This window comes from Pelodiscus sinensis, chromosome 11 (genome assembly GCF_049634645.1).
Source record: "Pelodiscus sinensis isolate JC-2024 chromosome 11, ASM4963464v1, whole genome shotgun sequence".
In the NCBI taxonomy this organism is placed as follows: Eukaryota; Metazoa; Chordata; order Testudines; family Trionychidae; genus Pelodiscus; species Pelodiscus sinensis.
The window spans coordinates 19,032,717-19,053,683 of NC_134721.1; the positions used below are offsets into that span (position 1 = coordinate 19,032,717).

Consider the following 20,967-nt stretch of genomic DNA (forward strand, 5'->3'; position numbering starts at 1 on the left):
TGAGTAGTTTGGATGGGAGGTTATCAAGTGCCAGGACTTCAGCCTCCCCACCTCCCACAGCCCTGCTGCTCCTGCCCAGAGCTGCCTCCTGGGAGCCTCCTGTGTGTTGTGCAGGGTGGGGGAGACCGGGGCAGGGGGCGCTGATGTCACTCTGTCCCCCATCTTCATAGAGTAAGGAGGGCAGGGCCTCATCAAAGAGGCGGGGCAGAGGCGGGGCCTCGGAGAAGGGGCGGGCCAGGGGTGCTTGGGTTTGAGGTGGATCCAGGGCTGGCTTACATTCAAAAAAGGTTGGAGACCACTGGGCTGCACAGTGAGGCACACAGCCAGTCAACAGGTTTCTGGGTATTTAATATTACTGATGTAGTGAAGTTCATTATTGCTTTTAATAAATGTTATGTTGTGACAGAAAATCAATAGCTGATTAAAAAGAGAAAGTTTTAATATAAAGGACACAGGGAAAAAAGTTCTTATTTCAAAATAACATGGATTTTCAGTGTTAGGAAATTTATTTCCAGGAAAACAGGCCAGCAGTTGAGGGGGCTTGCTTGATGTGTATTTCATACAGCGAGATTAAAGGCTCCAATACCATATTTCCAACATACTCTTCCAAGCTCTACCATGTTGCCTTTTTAACCACATGACTCTATATTACCATATAGCTGCTTATTTCTAAACATGTGATGATTTACACAAAAGAAAAGGGAAGAAAAGTTGTGGAACAATTACTGGCTACCATCACTGGCTCATGTCCCTATCTTTAGCTTGTGTTGCCTATTTAGAACAGGGGTGGAGAACCTCAGGCCTGGGGGCTGCATGTGGCCCCTGGCTTGCCTGGATCCAGCCCCCAAGGCTTAGGGAACCCCCCAGACTGGGGTGCCCATGCTGGAACTCAAACCCCCCATTGCCCTCCCACCATGGGGCTGGATCCCACAAAATCTAGCAGCCTGGGCTCCCTAGGCTCTGGTGTGCAAGAGGAATGTGGGGAGTGTATTTCTTCTTCTCAGGCTGTATCTACACTATGGAGTTTTTCTGGGATACTGCATCCAGGGAATTCATCTGCTCTTCTGACATTTTTTGCAAAAGAGCAGATGCGCTCTTTTTGAAGCCCTGTCTTCCTCACGTCACAAGGAAGAGCGCTTTCAAAAGAGATTTTCCAGAATTTGGCCTAGTGTAGATGGGCCAAATTTCGGAAAAGCCTCTTCCGAAAAAACAATCAGAAAAAGGTACGCAAATTGCAGAGCACATTTTGCGTACCCTTTTCCAAAAAAGAAGTATAGTGTAGACATAGCCTCAGTCAGGGCCGAGACTGTGAGGGTTGGGTTTTGGTTTTTTGTTTCTCACTTGAATGTGGCCCCCGACTGATTTTTCTCTGGGTCAGTGGCCCCTGACACAAAAAAGCTTCCCCATCCCTGATTTAGAGGGTAAGATCTTTGGGGAAATAATAGTCCCTAATTCTAAAACATAGCACAAAGGGCCTCTACTTGGTTGGCTCATAGGCACTACCATAATGAACAGGATAAATAAGCGCAATTTTAAATGGTAAATAAATTAAAATATATGAGTAGGGATTCTGTGGTTTTCTTCTTTCACTGTCAAAATAAATTATCCAATAATTAACAGATACATAAGAGCTAGGTATGTATGATTTTAAATTATGTATAAGCTTTGCCTCGGTATGTCTCCTTTTATCATACTTGTTTTTAAAAATGACAAATCTAGTGTGTTTTCATTTAAAATACAAATAGCAAATACAATTTTTTGACAGCTGGGAGACTGAGAACATCTAGAATATGTTTGGGAGTAGAATTAAAACTCACTGGCTTATGCCTCAGGTCAATTAAAAGTTAATTATTCTACAACAGAAGCATGTTTGATCTCTGGGGAAGGATATAAAATTGATTTATAGATTACATATGCAACTGGCCTCACATAGTTGTACTGTCACCACCCTATTGGGACCACTCTCCAAATGACTTTTACATACAGAACAATAGGTAGAAGAGGAGTATCTAAAAACTGTCAGGGGTTTACAGGAAAAGAGATAAAAACCATTAACAAATCTGTTTGATTATTTTTTCCACTGGTTTTAGTCGTGTGTAATAGTATTACCGACACAGCCCAAAACTAACGGAGATTTGTGCATGTGTTATTTCTTTCAATTGTTTTGTTTGATCTCAGCCACTGAATAGGTTACAGAGTGAGTTTGGATGCAGTAAAAAAAGTTTTCTGTAATTGGATTTACACAGATCTTGATTTCATTTTATTTTTTAGTGTATAGCTTTTAGAGAGCAAGAGCGCTAGTACTAACTAAAGTATAAGTCTCATTACAATTATGTAACACACAGGATACATCTAGAATACAAGCCTCTTTCGAAAGAGGCTTTTTTGAAAGATACTTTCGAAAAAGCCTCTTTTGAAAGAGAGCCTCTAGACTACAGCCAGTACTTTCAAAAAATCAAGCCGCTTTTTTGAAAGAAAGCACCCAGGCGGTCTGGATGCTCTCTTTCAAAAAAGCACAGTTTGCATTACATAGCACCTTTTTTAGAAAGAGCACTTTCAAAAAAAGGCATTATTCCTCGTAAAATTAGGTTTTCCGCGGTCGAAAAAACTGCCGCATTCTTTCGATTTACTTTCGAACTCAGGAACCAATCCTTGCAACAAACTTCAGTGCCAACTCTGCCCACATATATACACCAGCAACACCATCACAGGACCTAACCAGATCAGCCATACTGTCACTGGTACATTCTCCTGCACATCTACCAACGTAATATATGCCATCATGTGCCAACAATGCCCCACTGCTATATACATCGGCCAAACTGGACAGTCCCTACTTAAAAGAATCAATGGACACAAATCTGATATTAGGAATGGCAACATACAAAAACCTGTAGGGGAACACTTCAATCTTCCTGGACACACAATTGCAGATCTAAAAGTAGCCATCCTGCAGCAAAAAAACTTCAGGACCAGACTTCAAAGAGAAACTGCTGAGCTACAGTGATAGAAATGTAGCCGTGTTAGTCTGGTGTAGCTGAAACAAAATACAGGACTATGTAGCACTTTAAAGACTAACAAGATGGTTTATTAGATGATGAGCTTTTGTGGGCCAGACCCACTTCCTCAGATCAAATAGTGGAAGAAAATAGTCACAGCCATATATACCAAAGGATACAATTTAAAAAAAAATGAACAAAAAAAATAATTCTTTTACCTAATTATAATTCTAACAGAATGGAGAGGATGACTGCTTAGTTCTGACTGAAACCAACTGTGGCAGAAAAGGACATGAAGGGAAGGTTGGCTGTGCACATGCAGTTGCCACTCCGGTGCATGCTGGCTGCCCCACATGCACAGCCTACCGAAGGTACTGCTATCATAACTCTCTGACCAGAGGCTCAGTGGTGCCCCAAACACCTAAGGTGCTGCATCCACAAGGACAATCCTTGAAGAAAGAACAAACTTTATTTCACAAAATAATTACATAACTAACCTGAGATAAGGGCTTGTCTAAACTGACTGAAACTTTCTCATTCAGGGGTGTGAAAATTCGCTTTAATGCTGCAAGTGTAGACAGCAAACACTACAAGAAATTATAGTCATGATTTTGTTCTCAGTAAATTGGGATCAGATGCATCTTGTATCTCTTGTGATCAGAATCCAGTCTTGATCTTCTGTTAATACAGAGAATTACAGGAAACAGAACACCGCAATTTCATGTCCACTTACTGTGTTTGCCAAGCTTTTTCAAGCACTTATTGTCCATATCAAAGAACTCATAGTACCATTCTGCCAAATCATTCCTTAGAAAGCAGTGTTTTTATTTCACAACATAAATCTGTCCTTTGCCTAAAATATAAGAAAATAATTATCTACTTTACTATAGGTTAAGTTATGACTTCTCCTCAGCTCTGACCACAGGTCAGTGTGTAGTTGCTGCTCTAGGACCACATTAAGACTCAAATAGTGTCTTGTAGGTTTTTCCTTCAATCTAAGTAGGGAAATAAGATATGCCAGCCATATACTGGATTACAGTATAGATGGCTTGCCCTGGCAAAGAAGCACAGCTGGGCTGGCTATCACATTGGAGGAGAAGCTGGAGTTAAAGCTCCACTCCCTCCCTGCCTCTACCAGTATACATGAGTAGGAATCTAGTAGACACTACTCTCCCCAAACACTGCAACCTGGAACCGAGGCAGCCTATGCAAAGCAGTAAGGGTCATACTACCTTTTCTTTGTGCAGCCCTATCCCACAATAGTTCTGCCTTTTGAATACAATTTAAATATGTGCCTAACATAACCAGACATAGTGAAGCAAACTCCAGAGACTTCATTCAGCTTTCAAAACCACATACAACATTTTTGCATACCTGCTTTTCTATTTTTTCTTTATTAAAAATCTCTGCTCTTGTTTAAGACTTTGCATATTAAGTTTCAACTGAGTGAATTTTAATGACAGAGCTATAAAGCTATGAAATTCAAGTGCTTGTAATGGAAAAATTGAGAACTACAGCAATAGGAGGTCAAAACTCTTATTTGTTGGAGTTGCTCTCAAGTTGTGTTAAGTGCAGATCACATCAGCCTCAAGCACTTCCCCAAGTCTGCCTCCGTTTATTCATGACTGACTACTATTAAGCAACAAGAGGTATTATACCTGAAGTAACCCATTTTTATTGACTACAATTTGGATTTGACTATAAACATTTTCAAGCAAATTAACCATCCAGAACAAAGAAAAAGCTAAAATGAAGGGAGCTAGTCTCCTTTAAAGTTTATTTGTTTTAAAGGGGGAGTACATTTTCTTAGCTTCACAGAAAATCTAATCAATCCATTTTGTTGGGTATGAGGTAGTTAGAAACACGGATGTTATCAAACTTCAATATCCAAGCTCAATATGCATACATTGAAATCTGAGTTTACATGTACAATACTTGTTTAAAATCTTGAGGCGCTTGATATATTTTCTCACTTAGATAAAAGACAACCAGGAAGTTATTGTAAGTAAACAGTGTTTGCAGTACATAAAGAACTCCTCAGAGCACAGAGATAAATTTGCATAGGGTTGATGAAAATGGAGCAGAGATAAAGCAACTTCTGACATCCATGCATGCTCTTCCTGCATTATAGATAAATGATTACTCCTCTATTTAAAAAGATGGCTTATTCATGTGCAAAGGTGCAATGTGAAAACTTAGCTTCACCAACTTGTGGAAAATTAAAGCTGAGTGAGTGAGTGAGTGAGTGAGTGAGTGAGTGAGTGAGTGAGTGAGTGAGTGAGATCTGAAAACTGAGCATGGAGATCTGGAATGTAGACAAATCACTACCAGTCACTGATCATGAAAAAAATTCAGAAAAGATAGGCTGTACACTTAAACTGTGGTGGGCAAATACCAGCCCCCACATTGCTGTATTTACCTGCCTCTCTGCAGATATGAGAGATCACAGGTCCCATTGGCCACAGATTATGGTTCTCGGCCAGTGGAAGCTGTGATCATCCATACCTGCAAAGGTGCAGGTAAATATAGTGGCAGCAGCCCAGCAGGGGCTAACTCTGATGAACTATCGCTATTTTATTGCCCACCCCTGCTTTATAAGGTTCTGAATTGTTGACATGATGGACAGACATCAGTGCCTGATGATCACAAACAAAGTCCAATTCAAGACCAACTCTCAATTCCACAGAAGATCTCTGAAGCATGAAAAGCAGACAAGCAAATGTTAAAACAGTTATGCAGTGGGTACAGACAGTATCTTTGTGGAGATTTTCAGATATGGGGGCCATAAGGGAATCATGAAGCTCACTGGCGTCTACATAAGATTTTGGAAACAAGAGGTGTACCACAGGAACTTAAAAATGACAACATTATTCACCTTACCAAAAAAATAAAAAGCAAGCAATTGCATGACTTAGAATAACCATTGTTACATCTTGCTCCTTGCCACTTCAGGAAAAAATACTCAAGTCATGCTAAACCAGCTGACTGCTCAACTTGCAGAAGTAATAATGGAGTGTTGCTTCTGTTTTGAATTTGGTACTTCAGACATGATCTTTGCACCCTACCAAATTCAGGCAAAATGTTATAAGCAGAAGTCCTAAATGCAGTTATCATCAATCTTAATAAAAAACTTGTTCTGTAACTCAAGATGGCCTGAGAACAGTCCTCTGCATATTTGAATGTCTTCAATAAGTTTGTCAATATTATTAAATAATTTCATTCTAGAATTCAGATGTATGTCCTTGACAGAGGCTGACTCTCAGCTCCCTGATGTACACAAATGGAGTAAAACAAGTCTGAGTTCTTGATCTGATTTCATTAGCACCATGTTTGCAGCTGTTCTAATAGATGCATTTAGAAACATTTGGTGAGGCATATGCAGTACTAAATGTTAACCTCCAATCTTGTCGTGCTGACCTACACATCTGAACACTGCCAATTCATAACAAGACCTCTATACTTTGGACTCGAAGACTTCAAGAGCTCACAGATTTCCTGCAATCAAGAAGAGAAGTGAGGGCATAAAGCTAAAAGCAGAGCACATTCATCTGCAATTGTTTTCACTTGTGGCACTCATTGGCAGGGCCGCAAGTACAAAATTGGTCTTTGGTCTGATCTCAAGTCCCACAATAATTGACAGTACCTCACCTATCCAAGTCAACATGAGACTCCATTATATCATTACTCCATTATATTAGTAATTTTAAATGTAACTATGCCTTTGACTACACTTTTTTAGATATTAATAGATAGACATTAATAGATATTGATAGAAAAGTTGCTGGCTGGTAAACTTCATGTTTTTTAAATGAAAAGTGGCTTTCTTCACCCCTATTTCTGCTTCTTAAGTTGGTAGACAAAAGACCCAGTTTGGCATAGTTCAGCACATGCTGCAGTGCATCACTAAATCTGTTCATTGGAGCCTTATCTAAAGCATCAAAAGCTTATACCAAAACACCAACTGACTTCAGTGGGCTTTGGGTCCAGTCTTAATACTACAGATCAGAAGCTTAGCAGTTTAAATTGAAGCTATATGATTTCTACCAGTTGTTTTTAACTTTTTTTTTCATCTGTGGACCTCTAAAAATTATGAATTGAGGTGACTCATTTGGAAATCTTAGATATAAACTGCAGAGTTCAGGACTTCATGAATCAGAGGTTGAAAACCGCTGATTTACATCAACTGAGAATCAGTTTCCAAGTCTGTTCACCCTGTTCAGTGAGAATTTCAAATTAAGTTGTCAAGTTTCATTACACACTTTAATAGCTCAGCATGCTGGTTGGTCACTCCAGAAAACATCACATACAGAAGAGTAATATCCAATAACACACAAGTGCAACTCCTGTCACCATTCATGGGTGTCTGCCTCACATCAGGAGATTTTATAGAGCAGCTTTTGTTTATTTTTAAGAAAAAGACTGAAAACTGTCCACTTTATGGACCATGCTTTAAAGAAGAGAAGAAAATTTGATCCTTTATAGCTGATCCATTGATTTAATCATAATTGCCTCCTAGGTTTCTTTTTGAGTCCTGCTACTTTAGAAGTAGTTGTGTAAAACATGGTTTTGGTTGAGAAAGCTAAGGAATATACCACACCTATTTACACAGAACTCAGCAGTTCATGAAAGCTATATACATTACTTGAGTTAATATTGTTGAAAGAATTATCCATTAAAAGTCCTGTTCAAAAGTCCTGTTAAAATTATCCATGTTCAATTGACATGTTATATATATTTTACTTTGGGTAGTTTTATCAATTGATGAAAAATGACTGAACATGTTTGGATTACTCTCATACCCCATAGATACGCACTTTGATATAAGTCTTAAGATTTTTAATAAGTGTCATTTACTCTTATTTCCTCAATGAAAACAGTAGTATGCATATCTAAAATAGTAGCAGTGGATCCATACTAGTTAAACTAAAAATGTACCAATTTCTATCACTATGATCATATGTAAAATAAAAATTTCAAGTACTGGTGTTAATCGGTTATTAAACACACATTTGTATGATAGTAACAACAGAGAGGTGATGAACGTTCCTAGATTACAGTACTTAACTCAAAAAAATGCAGAAATCATAGCATCTCTTAATCTTTAGGAGTCTTTTGCTCAAAAATCTCTCTTTATTACTCTCCTATAAATATTTAACATGTAGGCTTGAACTTTCTAATGTATTGCACATGCTAGGGGTCACCTTTGACAATTGTTATATGATATCCTATTATCAAATAAATGCAAAACCCACAAAAATCATGGTTTTGCTAAAATACGCAAAGTTATTTAAAGAAAAGATTTAAATTATTATTTTTTCTTAAAGCCCTGCTCAATTTACTCCTATCTGATTACATATGAACCTTACAGTTTCAAGCATCAGAGATACATTGTCCTGCATTTTGCTTCAGCTACCCCAGACTAACACGGCTACATTACTATCAAGAATCAGAGAGATACTTTAATTTCATGCTAACTACATTACCATACTATTACATTCTATCATGTAACACCTTGCACCAAAGGACCTAGGGTAACGATTGGGCTGCAAATTGTTGTAAGCAAGATAGTATCCCAGGATAGAGTAGTTTTGCTAACTGCGCTCGCACACCTAGAATTTGCAGGGTTTGCCAACTGCATTCGGGAGGAGATCCCGCCTCTGCCCGGTGCTGGTTGGCTGAGAGGTGGGGCAGGACACGCCTTTCCCAACAGTCACAGTGGGAGAGGAGGTGCTTGATGATGTACTTCAGCCCCAGCCACCAGAGCCACTGTGTCCTGGCAGCCAGAGGTCTGCAGACCAGTAGTTGGGAACTGTTGCTGCAAACAATGAAGCTACCCAAATGTTAATACTTATTTAGGGCTAGATCATCCATACCCCAAATGCAACTAAGCAGGGGAGGAATGTCCTTCCTCTTCCCCTGCACAGCTGGATGAAGGCTGCATGGACTGCTGTTCTTGATGTAGGGTTGCCAGGTGTCCGGTTTTGAACCGGACAGTCCAGTATTTGAGCTTTCTGTTTGGGAAACAAATTGAGAAAATATAAATGTCCAGTATTTTCTAAATAAGAAGTAATGTAGATTGTGATGTAATGTCAAGTGTGTCTGGTATTTTTGTTGAAACCATCCAGCAACCCTATCTGGATGTAGTGAAGAGTATGCAATAAATGGCCAAAGCACCCTAATGCTAGTTGGTAGGCAAAACAAACCACAAGTGTGCCAAACCCTGAAGAGGGAGCCAGAAAGGAATACTAACAATTCCTTCCTGGTGTTCCTCCTGGGGTGACACTGCTAGATACTAACTCATCATCAGGCTTGAGTTTAAATGCTCAGACTAGGCTTCATTTATTTTACTTCCACCACCGTTAGGAGCAAGCAAAAGGCAGCAAAGCAAACTGAGAAATAGCTCCAGACACTGACCTAAGAAATATTGGCAAAAAAAGGTAGTCTTCTGAGGTGCAAGAACAGGCCTAGAAACAAGGGCAGGCAGAAAACACAGCTGCAGCATTAAACTCCTCAAGAGACATAAAAACAGACAAGACTGGGTTTAGTACTAGTATTTCTGTTTTAGATTTTCTCTCAGAGCAACTGAGAGGAAGTGCAAGGGCAAACAGAACCTAAGTGAGATGACTGCTTTTTGCCTTTTTGGCTGCTGTATTTTTTTCCAAGTTTCCCATTGCTGGGTCAGGAGAAGTGGGAGAGAGGGAGTCATTTTAAAAATCACCAAAATGTGTGTGTGTTTTCTTGCAAGGAAAAGGCTTGTTCCATACAATCTTGGTAGCGCACTCAGAAAAAATATTTTGGGTAGCTTTTCAAATGAAGTGCAGTTTGGAGAGAACACCATACTGCTGGCAATAGGCTGGTGCCTCACACATATCTGCAGTCGTTTATGTACTTCACTTAAATCTTTGCTTTGTTGTTAGCATTAGTCTCACTCTCAATGTCTGATGAAAAGAATTACAGTACAACATGTGGTACTCTCTAAGTGCACACTAAACACTAACTGTCTGAATTTATGTGTATTGCTTTAAGATACAACATGGCCAAACTTTTAAAGCTCTTTCTGAACCACTGCAGTATCTGGTTGTTAAAGTTCATATTTTTAGAGTAGCATACTAACCTGAATTACAAAATAAATAGTGAATATCCCCTAAGTAGGAAAGATGAGGAAAAGCCCTCACAAATTCTGAAAAACACAGTTCTTTGGAGTCTCTACAGCAACTCAACATGGGGCAGGATCAAAGAGTAAACCACAGACAATTACTAAACATTTATTTTTGTAAAGAAGGTCCAAATAATTGCAATGGATATCTCATGCTGTTCACATCTGTGAGATTATGAGTACAATTCAAGAATTAATGGATATTTTTCGTTGTGTTTTTGCACTTAAGAGAGTGAATTTAGTTCCCATAAAAGGGAGGGACAAAAACACTCTTCGGCTAGACATATATTCCACCAGGTTGAGACTGTAAACACATTCAGATTATTAGTAACAGCAATACTAATATCCTTTACAAGACATTGTTACTGCAAATACTAAAGTTTATATGATTAAAACTTCAAATATATAACTTCCAATGTTATGAACAGTTCTGCAGAAACAAAAACTAAGGAATCATCTCTTACATCTCACATACTACAGAAAGGACCATCTCAAAACAAGAAATCACATACTCCCACCTGCTGAAAACAAGGACTCGCAAGCAAGGACAAGAAAATTCCACCAGCGACATTTAGATTGCCTCATGAAATGGGTCATGCAAATACCCTGAGAAAACCTGCTTGAAAACAGAAAAAAATCCCTCTGATCATACAACCCTAGTTGTTACCTACAACCCCATGCTGGAAACCATTCTAGGTATCATTAAACAACTACAACCCATATTCAGTAGAGACTAGGAATGTAAAATCCCATTTAATTAGTTAACCAGTTGAATATTAAGGTTGACTGATTAAAGGGGGTGGGCAAGGAGCTGTTCCAGCCCACTGGGCTGCAGCAGCCTCCCCCCGCCTACCATGACCGGGCTGGAGTGACCTCCTATGCCATGGGCATGGCCTGCTCCAGCATGGTCTGGGCATCCTCAGCCTCACAGGGTGGGAGGAGGGGGAAGATGGGCAGAAGTGTCAGTGGGGGGAGGCAAAAGCAACAGCAGGCGGGAGGGCTGCCTCCCACCATTAAGGGTGATGCTTACAAGGTAACTGGTAACCGGTTACCAATTTACATCCTTTATGGAGACCACACCACAAGAAATCTTTTTAGAACCCCTTCTTCTGGGCTTCAGACACCACATCATTCTCACTACCTTCATCATCACACGCAAAGACCCCACAAACCAGCATCCACCAACTCAAAGCAGCACCAGACTCTGCCAAACAGCTGCAAAACCTATTAACGTTTCTCCACTGCTACAACACCAAATATGCCCCACAACTTACCTTTCAAAATTAAGGGGCCTCTACATTTTTATCACATTTTGTGTCCCTCATCCAGTGCATTAATGCCACAACAAAAAAGTGTGATACCAAACGAACATCATGCAAAGACCTCACACAGAAAAACATGCAGTACCGAATATTATACTATCTGTGAGCAAACACTTTTCACAAAACAATCACTCCATATCTGACCTCTCAGTTCTTCTCCTCCCAGAAAACCTGCACAACACTTCAGAAGATGAGCCTGGGAGCAGCAAATTCATAACTTTAGTAGACACTAAAGATCAAGATCTTAATAAAGATACTGGATTTATGTTTTATTACTACAATCTGTACCTTGCTTTTTGCCACTTTTTCTGTCTTTTGATTGCAGGCGTGTTAATGGCAACCTAATCTTGAAAGGTCCCTTAGCATATGTAGTTAACATATTGTAACAATTTGTTCCATCTTGAATTTAGCTGTAATACTGGGAATACATTTCTCAAAGATGAATAAGTTGGTCCAATAAAATTTATTACCTCACTCATCCTGCCTCTCTGTTTAAAACTTAAGGCAGAAAGGGGAATAGAGAACTTGGTTTGGCAGGAGAAAAAACGAGGTCTTGAAATATCGGGTACTCAAACAGTCTATGCCCAATTTCAGTTTACATGTTATAAATTATTCTTACCAATCCAGGAAAATAGCTCAAACTTTTCAATGTTTGAGGAACAAGAAACTGACAAAAGAATTTTGTACAGCACTATCAGAAGTGCGAAAAACAATGCAGGCAAGATTCCTGTCATTTAAATACTTTTGCTGGGATGCTTGTACAGTTCATTTTATTATGTATAAATTTTCTTATAAAAATAGTACAATATAAGCAGATTAATTTGTCTTCACTACAAAGTGACATGAAATTAAAGAAAGTACACATTCTATAAACAGACTATGTTAATAAAACTGTAAATGGATTTACAGAAAGTAGCTAATGCATTTAAAACAAAGTTGTAATTGGGTGGTCTCATTAAAAATATTGCTGAGCATACAAGTACAATGAAGCAATTAAACACAAACACAGTTCAGATTGAACTCTAAAGCTATTTTCCACATTTAACAAACAAACTGGGGTTTATCAAACTTCCGTGGCATGACAGTCATTTAAACTGGTGAGTTCTCTCTCTTTACCTTCAACCATTGTAACGATATGTGGCAATGTATAAACTCTGAAGAGGTTTTAATTTTAAAATAGCAAATCATCTCTATGATGTTAGAAGGCATAAAAACAGTGATAATTATCAGAATGGGCAACAGGAAATCATAAGAACTGATAAGTAGAGCCCTGCAAATCTGCAGATATCGCCTTATATCCGTGCATAATTGTATCCAGAGGTGTCAATGCAAATAGGGATGTGGATACAAATTTTGTATCTGTGCAAGGCTCTTCTGATAAGACATATTCTAATACACTAAATTAGATTACAAACAACAGTAACCAACCTGTAATAAACCCGCTTTTTAATAGGTCTGTGTCTATTAACCTGCAAATACTAAATTTCTTAGATTAAGATACACTATTTCTTTTTTCCATTACCTTGTCAAGCTAAAATATTATTTCATTTTGGATTTTTTTAAGATGAAAAAGTAAAATAAAATGTACTTTCTTTGCAAGAACGCTTGAATATCTGTGTGTTCAGTTATCCAAACACAGGCCTAAATGTAGGTTAACAGAAGATCTAGGAGCGAATAGAAGGCAGCACATTTCACTTGGGAGGCAAGAATGATTGCAAACTATTCATTCCCAACCATCTGTTTATGGAATACCTGTTTGGTTTTTAAATTGTGTAGGCATAAAGAATCATCTTATAATTCTCCAGAGAAGGCTTCATACTTTACTCTGAGCTACAAGGATCTTACTAATCTTAATACAAATCACACCTGCATAAATTATAGGCAAATGCAGTTTTACATAAGTATCATGCTTAGGGATTAACAATCTTCTAAAGATAGTCCTCAACTACTGTGCAAATTCACATTGAGAAAAAGTGTTTTCAAGGATGCCAAATTCCAACCCCCCAAAATCATCTACATATTTCACACTTTCACGTATTTGTATTTATAATTATTAGGGCTATAAAACAATTAAAATTGTCGTTAATCGTGTGATTAAAAATTAATTGTGACTAATCACACTGTTAAACAATAATAGAGAACCATTTATTTTCAAATACTGTATATTGATTTCAATTACAATACAGAATACAAGGTACAGTAATCACTTTGGTCTTGATTACAAATATTTGCATTGTAGTAAACAAAACAAACAGTATTTTTCAATTCACTTAAACACTATAATGCAATCTTTTTATCGTGAAAGTTGAACTTACAAATATAGAAATATGTAAAAGAGTAATTGCATTCAAAAATAAAACATTATAAAACTTTAGAACCTACAAGTCCACTTAGTCCTACTTCTTGGTCAACCACTCACTCAGATAAACTAGCTCATTTACATTTGCAGAAAATAATGCAAATCACTTCTTGTTTACAATGTTACCTAAAAGTGAGAATAGGCATTCACATACCATTGCTAGAGTCAGTGTTGCAAGGCATTTAATTGCCAAAGCATTAAAGATTCCTATGTCTCTTCATCCTTCAACCACCATTCCAGAGAATACCTGCCCATGCTAATGACTGGTTCTACTTGGTAACTATTCTAACAGTACAGACCAACATATGTTCATTTTCATCATCTGAGTCAGATGCCACCAGTAGAAACTCAATTTTATTTTTTATAGCTCAGGTTCTGTAGTTTCCGCATCAGAGCGATACTCCTTTAAGACTTCTGAAAGGATTCGCCACACCTTATACCTCTGAGATTTTGGAAGGAACTTCAGATTCTTAAACCTTGGGTTGAGTGCTGTAGCTATCTTTAGAGTTCACATTGGTACCTTCTTTGTGTCTTGTCACATCTGTAGCAAAAGTGTTTTAAAAATGGGCCATCATCCAAGCAGAATGCAGGTAAAACAGGGCAGGAGACACACAATTCTACCCCAATACATTCAGTCACAAATATAATTAGCACTTTTTTAAAAAAACAAGCATCATCAGAATGAAAGCTTGTTCTCTGGGATAGTGGCCAAAGCCTGAAGGGGCATATGAACATTTAGCATATCCAGCATGTAAATACCTTGCAAACACAGCTATAAATGTGCCATCCGAATGCCTGCTCTCGTTTTCAGGTGATGTTGTAAATAAGAAGCAGGCAGCATTATCTCCCATAAATACTAGTTTGTCTTAATAACTGGGTGAACAAGAAGGACTGAGTGGACTTACAGGTTCTAAAGTTTCACATTGTTTGTTTCTGACTGCAGTTATGTAACAAAAAAGTCTACATTTTCAAGTTACACTTTCACAATACAGAGATTGCACTACAGTGCTTGTATGAAGAAAACAAACTATTTCTCTATCATTTTTACAGTGCAAGTATTTGAAATAAAACTAGTAATCTATAGTTAACATTGTACACTTTATATTGTGATTTAATTGAAAACAACGTATAAAATGTAGAAAAATATTCAAAAATGTTCAATAAATGTCAATTGGTATTCTATTATTTAACTGTGCAAATAAAAGTGCAATTAATTTTGAGGGGTTAAGAGTGTGAGATAACTGTGATTAATCAACAACCCTTCTAATTATTTTTACTGTCTCCAAAAGAACACAAACTAACAGTAGTGGAGGTCATAAATAACATTCAAATTTGAAAATCTAAATGAAAAAACGATGACTACACATATGTATGCAAAGAAAAAGGCTACAGACCAAAAAGGATAATCAAATTTGATATGCAGCTTCCTCTTCTCCTAACTTAAAGCATGATCAGGGTTTGGTTGTGCCAGGAAAATTCGAAGCACTGAGAAAGAGACCATTTTCCATAACATGGAAAGGTGGGGGCAGGGGGCTGTTTGAAGGGCCGTGATACTGACAGTGGGAGCAGTGAGCCTGCAGGGGAGAGATATCCTGCAGAGTGTACACTGGGAGTACCACCAAAGGAGCGGCCAGATGCGCTGGGGCTCTGCCATCTTCCCTGCCAGCACACTGAGTAAATGGCCCCCTTGCTCCAACCCTTTCCCCCCTTCCCGGCATTTGGTCCCAGTGCCAGAGGAGAAAGGAGAGAAAAGGCTGTCAGAGAAAGGTCTTGGGAAGGGAAAGAGAAAAGGCTCTTGGTAGCCAGGGGGTAGCGCCCTGGAGGAGAGAAAGAGCCCTTGGTGGTTAGGGCAGGGACTGGGGAAAGAAAAGGCCTGTGCTGGATGGGATCCCCCAACCTGAGCCCCTCCTGACCCCCAACATTGACTCCTGCACCTCTGCCTCACCAGAAAGCAGAATGACAACAGATAAATTTATAATAATCTTTATTTCAATTTGGCAGGTGTATCAAGACTTTTTAAAAGAATAGGATACCTGATACCGCTAAAATATAATCTGAATTTACCTAAAGAGCATAACACAAAACAGCCCCGACATGTGAACAAAAGACAAACACACTAAACTATTTTCCAACTCTGAAGTATTTGCTACAATACATTCTACAATTCCTTATTTTTAGTGTTTTCTTTAATTACATAAAATTAAAGAACAGACAGGGTTACATTTTGGTTTTTTATTTCTATATGTTCGGTACATTTAAGCAATGGATGAGAACAAAGCAGTCACATTTCCTATTAAGGTGTGAAAGCACACACAAAATGTAAACAGGAAAGTAACTTCACTGAGGGCAAGATCCTAAAATTCCTACATAAAGTCAAGTTTGCTTGAACATGAACAGGTACAGGAGAGGGCCCTTAGACCTAGGACATATCTTAACACCAAACTTCCAATAAAATAGAAATTTAATGGATTCAGAAGATTAATGAGCCTCTACAAACTATTTCTTCCACTCCAGAAAAACCTTCTCAGTTTAAAAACATTAAAATCCAGATTTGCTGAGGATGTTAATGCCAAACAGCTTAAAATCAAGCAAATAAAATGAATAAAATAGATGAGAAGTAGGCACTATTTTTGTATTAATTAGCCTGATTTCCCCTCAACAATCTACTTTGTGAAACTAAAACAAAAAGCAGAAATCCTGAGGCAGCTATAGTAGCAGTAATGTTCAGGGCAAGGAATCCCACTTTGAGATGTGTGTTGGTAAAGCCTGACCCTCAGTGTGAACTACATGGAGTTGGACCATCATCAAGCCCTGTGAACAGACTTCCAATTTGCAAACTGTACACAAATAAACCTGTGGGCTTCATGCTGCCACATGTTTACTCCAAACTCTTTGTTAATTAAAATTTGGTCATGTGCCTCTGGTTATACTGCGTTATAGGTTGAACAGATGAAGCCAAAATGCGTGCACGCGCGCACACACACGTAAAGCAGAGCTGACTGCAACTGTTTATAAATGATTATTTACCACATATTCCCGAGTTAGTTCTAGAATCTAGAAGGTCATAGAGACATCAAAAATGTATCAGAAAGACTTACAGTTCCGACATACGAATGGATGACAAATTAACTGTTAGATGGGAAACAACCTAAACAGACACTAAACATATGAAACAATGAAAAGGAATGGATAGCAAAACTGGTTTTATATTAGCAAAGCAATTCATTGCCAATAAAAACACAACCGAATCTCTTTTCAAAAATATCTCTGTTTGAAAATGCACAAATTTGTTTCATTACTTGTAATTAAGTGAGCCCCCAACTTAATGATACAAAAAAGGATTCGTTGCCAAGAAGTTGAAATAAAAGCTCAAGGAAAGGCTAGATTTTGCTGCTATCACAAGTCTTCCGAACTTTGTTGTCAGCTTTTATCATAAGACACATAAGGAGGAAAGATAGGCATTATAAATTCTTATGCCACTAACCTTCTTGATGATCCTGATGATTCTGAGAATGCAGGAGAAAGAGATTCCGAGGTCTCAGCCATATTATGGGATTTCCTTGTGTCAAAATCAGGTATTTCTATTTTGAGTACCTGGTCTGTTACAGACATGTGGTCTATGCATTGTTTTTTAATATTCTGTTCTCCTGGAAGAAATAATACAAGACAGAGATAAAACAGAGTTTAATACCTCATAGATAATTCAGTTTCTCTTTTTTTTCCTGTTTGTTATTCTCTAGGGGTACGCCTACACAGCAACATTATTTCTAAATAACTTAGTTTACATCTACACAGCAGGCAGTTATTTGAAATAATGTTGAAATACTGTGAAGCTAGAGAACTTCTTACTCCAACTCCTGTAACCCTTATAGTACGAGGAGTAAAGGAAGTCAGAGGAAGAGTGCTCTATTTCAAAATAAATGCTGTATATATGCTCCCAAATTCCAAATAATCTGTGCAATTGATGTAGCTCAATTCAAATTAAGCCCGACTATGTAGAAACACCCTAGTTTGGAAAAAACAAAGTTATCATATTTCAAACATATTTCCTCACTTCCTTTGACTACCTGTGCAAGATTACTATTTCAATACACTGACTCGTTTCTTTTCCCAACATAATTAACATCCACCATGAACCAAAAATAAAAGCAGCAACATTTGTCCAGAATCTATTTTATGCAAAGATGGGAGAAAATGCAAAGGGTATTTAAGTGCACTTGTCTTCAATTATAGGAACTGACATCATATTTTAAAAACTAGCAAGCACTCAAAATGTGGCACCTCTGTTCACTGGTGCCCAATACCACTTGATGTTATCACAGTCAACAGATTTATAATCTGGAAGTTTGAAAGCTCAAGGCTATAAATTGAGTGTAAATAAAACTAAGCTGATGATTTGGCAATGCGTCTGAAAAGACAGAAATGTCAGTCTGCTGTCTTTTTTGTTTTTTTAAATTAAGGAAACATATGTAGGAAATACTTTTCTAAAACCGTTCTGTTATTTTTTATATTCGACAAATGGTTTTATCAGTTATCATAAGCATCAACTCTGCTCTAGATGGGGGTACTCAACTTCCCACTCTGCTGCAAGCCCTCCCCCACTTCGTCCCTGCCTTGTGCCTCCTTCTATCCCTTCTTTTGAGTATGCTGCATCTTCACTCCTACCCCTCCCTTCAGGAGCATCCCAAATGCTGCCAAACAGCTGTTTTGTGGCAATGGGAGGAGTTGAGAGAGAGGAGAAGAAGCAGATCAGTGGGATCACAAGCAGGTGAGGAGCTGGGGTGAGAGAACAAAGGGAGGGTAGAAAATGGTGGGGGAGGGGGTCTTGGCTGCCGGTGGGTACTGAGCACCCCTCTGATTTTTCCCTGTGGGTACTCGTGTCCCAGAGCACCCACAGAATCAATGCACATGGCTGTCACCTCCAAGTGATTCCCTCTGCCATTCCAGAGGGACAAAGATGTCCACTATTTCCTAGAAAATATTATAAAGAAACTAAATTATTTGTATATCTTGTCTACACTCATTTTTCAATGCAATGAGGGTTATGTTACAACCCTGCTTGAGATACGATGCTCAAACCCCAATAGACATTAATCCCTATCATGGGAGTTGACAGTCCTGCCAGATCCTGGAATAGATGGGACCTCAGGGAGAAGGAGAAGGGCTGGGGGCAGCCAGCCCTCAGCACCACACAGAGTGTGCCATGCCTACTCCCTGCCCAGCCAACCCTTAGCACTCCAGTGGTAATTTAAAGGGCCGGAGGCTCTTGGGCCATAGCGCCGGTGGCAGCTGGGAGCTTCAGGTTCTTCTGTAATGCCAGGTACTGGGGCAAGTGCCCCCTTGCCTCCTCTGCCCGCTGTTGGCAGGCCTAGTTCCAGCTATGGTAGTTTGCAATAAAAAGTGTCCTCCAAATACCAGAGAAGTAAACTATGATCACTTAGAAGAAAAAAAGACTTCGTCTAGAACTGCAGAACTGATCTTGACAAAATATCAAATACTTTTGAAGCTACAATGTGGATAAAGGCATGTAGTTTTAGGCACCATTTCCCTCACCTTAAAATAAATATCAAGAGGATCCATCTTGTCAGTTGAGAATGCATTTCAGAAATCAATTAACTAAATCTCCAAACATAAATCAACTATAGTACCATTGAAATTAATGGATTAGAAATGAGAAAAATCTATTAGGTATGTATATGATCCCCCGGAAGATATATCCAAAATTAAAACTTTTTTTTTAACATGGCCTTAAGTCAAAAACCAAATCAAACAACAGTTGAAGAACACAAAAATATTATGATTAGAAATTTAAAAACAGATCAAGATCAAGTGAGACAGTCTTTGTTATCTTTCCTCAGCTGTAGGAAGAGAACAGTGATTCAAGCACCATCAAAAACCATAGTAAGAATCTGGAACATTTGCAAAGCCCATTAAATTCAACCTGCTCACAAAGCGAGATTGCAGCCACATGCAGAATCTGTAGGGACCATTGTTCTAACTTTATGAATACTATATAACATTGTAGGCTAGGGATTGTATTCTGCTCCATGGAAGGAAGAGGCACATTAACCAGAGTCCCTTCAGGGACTATAAAGTTTGGGGAGAAACGGGCAATTACTGCAGTCTCTATAACTAAATAGTTTCAGAGAAGTACCCACCCAAGTTTTCAGACATTGGTTCAGTTCAGGAGACACAGGAGTCACAGAAAGAATCCAGGGTATAAAATGTCAGTTAGAATCAACAGAGAGAGCTTGATTTTGAGCCAAGCAATGGGCATGACTTGTTTGTCTGGAGGGATCACACTAAACCTTGTGGAAGGCTTGGAAAATTGAAAGCTGCCACGGCCTCATCGAATTGATGCGGTACTTTTGGTACGTTCTGTGTACACTCAGATCTTTTGTTGTTTTATGAAATTTCTTTGTATGGTTCAGTGCTTAAATAAATGTACTCTGCCTTGAAAAAGCTGTTCAGTTACTCAACCAGTGGTATACACTGATCACAGCCCCCAGAAAGAAAGTAATGTTCTGGAACAGGACTCCTAGCTAGACTGGCCAGGAAGGAGAGGGACACATGAACTTGTCCAGAGGTAACAGCTACAAGCTTAAGAGGATATTCCTTGAGCAGACCATGGATAGGGTCAGAAGTACAGTTACCCTGAAATGGTGACAATCACTAAAAAGTAGAAGTCAAAGGGAGATATTAAATGAAGAGCCAACAAATGGACATTACATTTCCACTAGGAACCAGATAAATTGTACAACATGCAAGAAGAGGTTTCTAGTCTCATTAGTGAAGCATTCACACAGGAGTTCATTAATCCACTATTCTTTTTTCTCTCCCCTATTAAATTATACAGTTTGACACAGAGCAAAATTATCTTTAACTGAAGACACAGAGGAACACTCTTTGATGGGTTTATTTTTTTAAAGCATTGTTAACCAGATACAGGAATTATGGATGAAAGAATAGTCAAATGCAGCTATAATCTGTCAGAAAAAAATGCATTAAAATTTCATGGCCTACAAAAGGTTGTGAGCACATGATGTGTCTTTTGTGATCACTTGCACTAAGCAAAACCAAAGAACACCAAATGATGCAAACTAGATGGGATAAGTATATTAGGGACAATAA

At 38.5% G+C, this 20,967-nt stretch overlaps 1 protein-coding gene across 5 annotated transcripts in view; it reads right to left on the reverse strand.

The window, feature by feature from the left end:
• The window catches only part of RAD18 (RAD18 E3 ubiquitin protein ligase), a 262,323-nt gene that overhangs the window by 43,418 nt on the left and 197,938 nt on the right, over window positions 1-20,967 (reverse strand). For all 5 annotated transcript variants that reach the window (XM_075938716.1, XM_025189544.2, XM_075938715.1 and 2 more), the window contains one exon: window positions 17,321-17,483. In XM_075938716.1, the coding sequence (XP_075794831.1) occupies window positions 17,321-17,483 (163 nt within the window). The remainder of the gene's footprint in view (window positions 1-17,320; window positions 17,484-20,967) is intronic.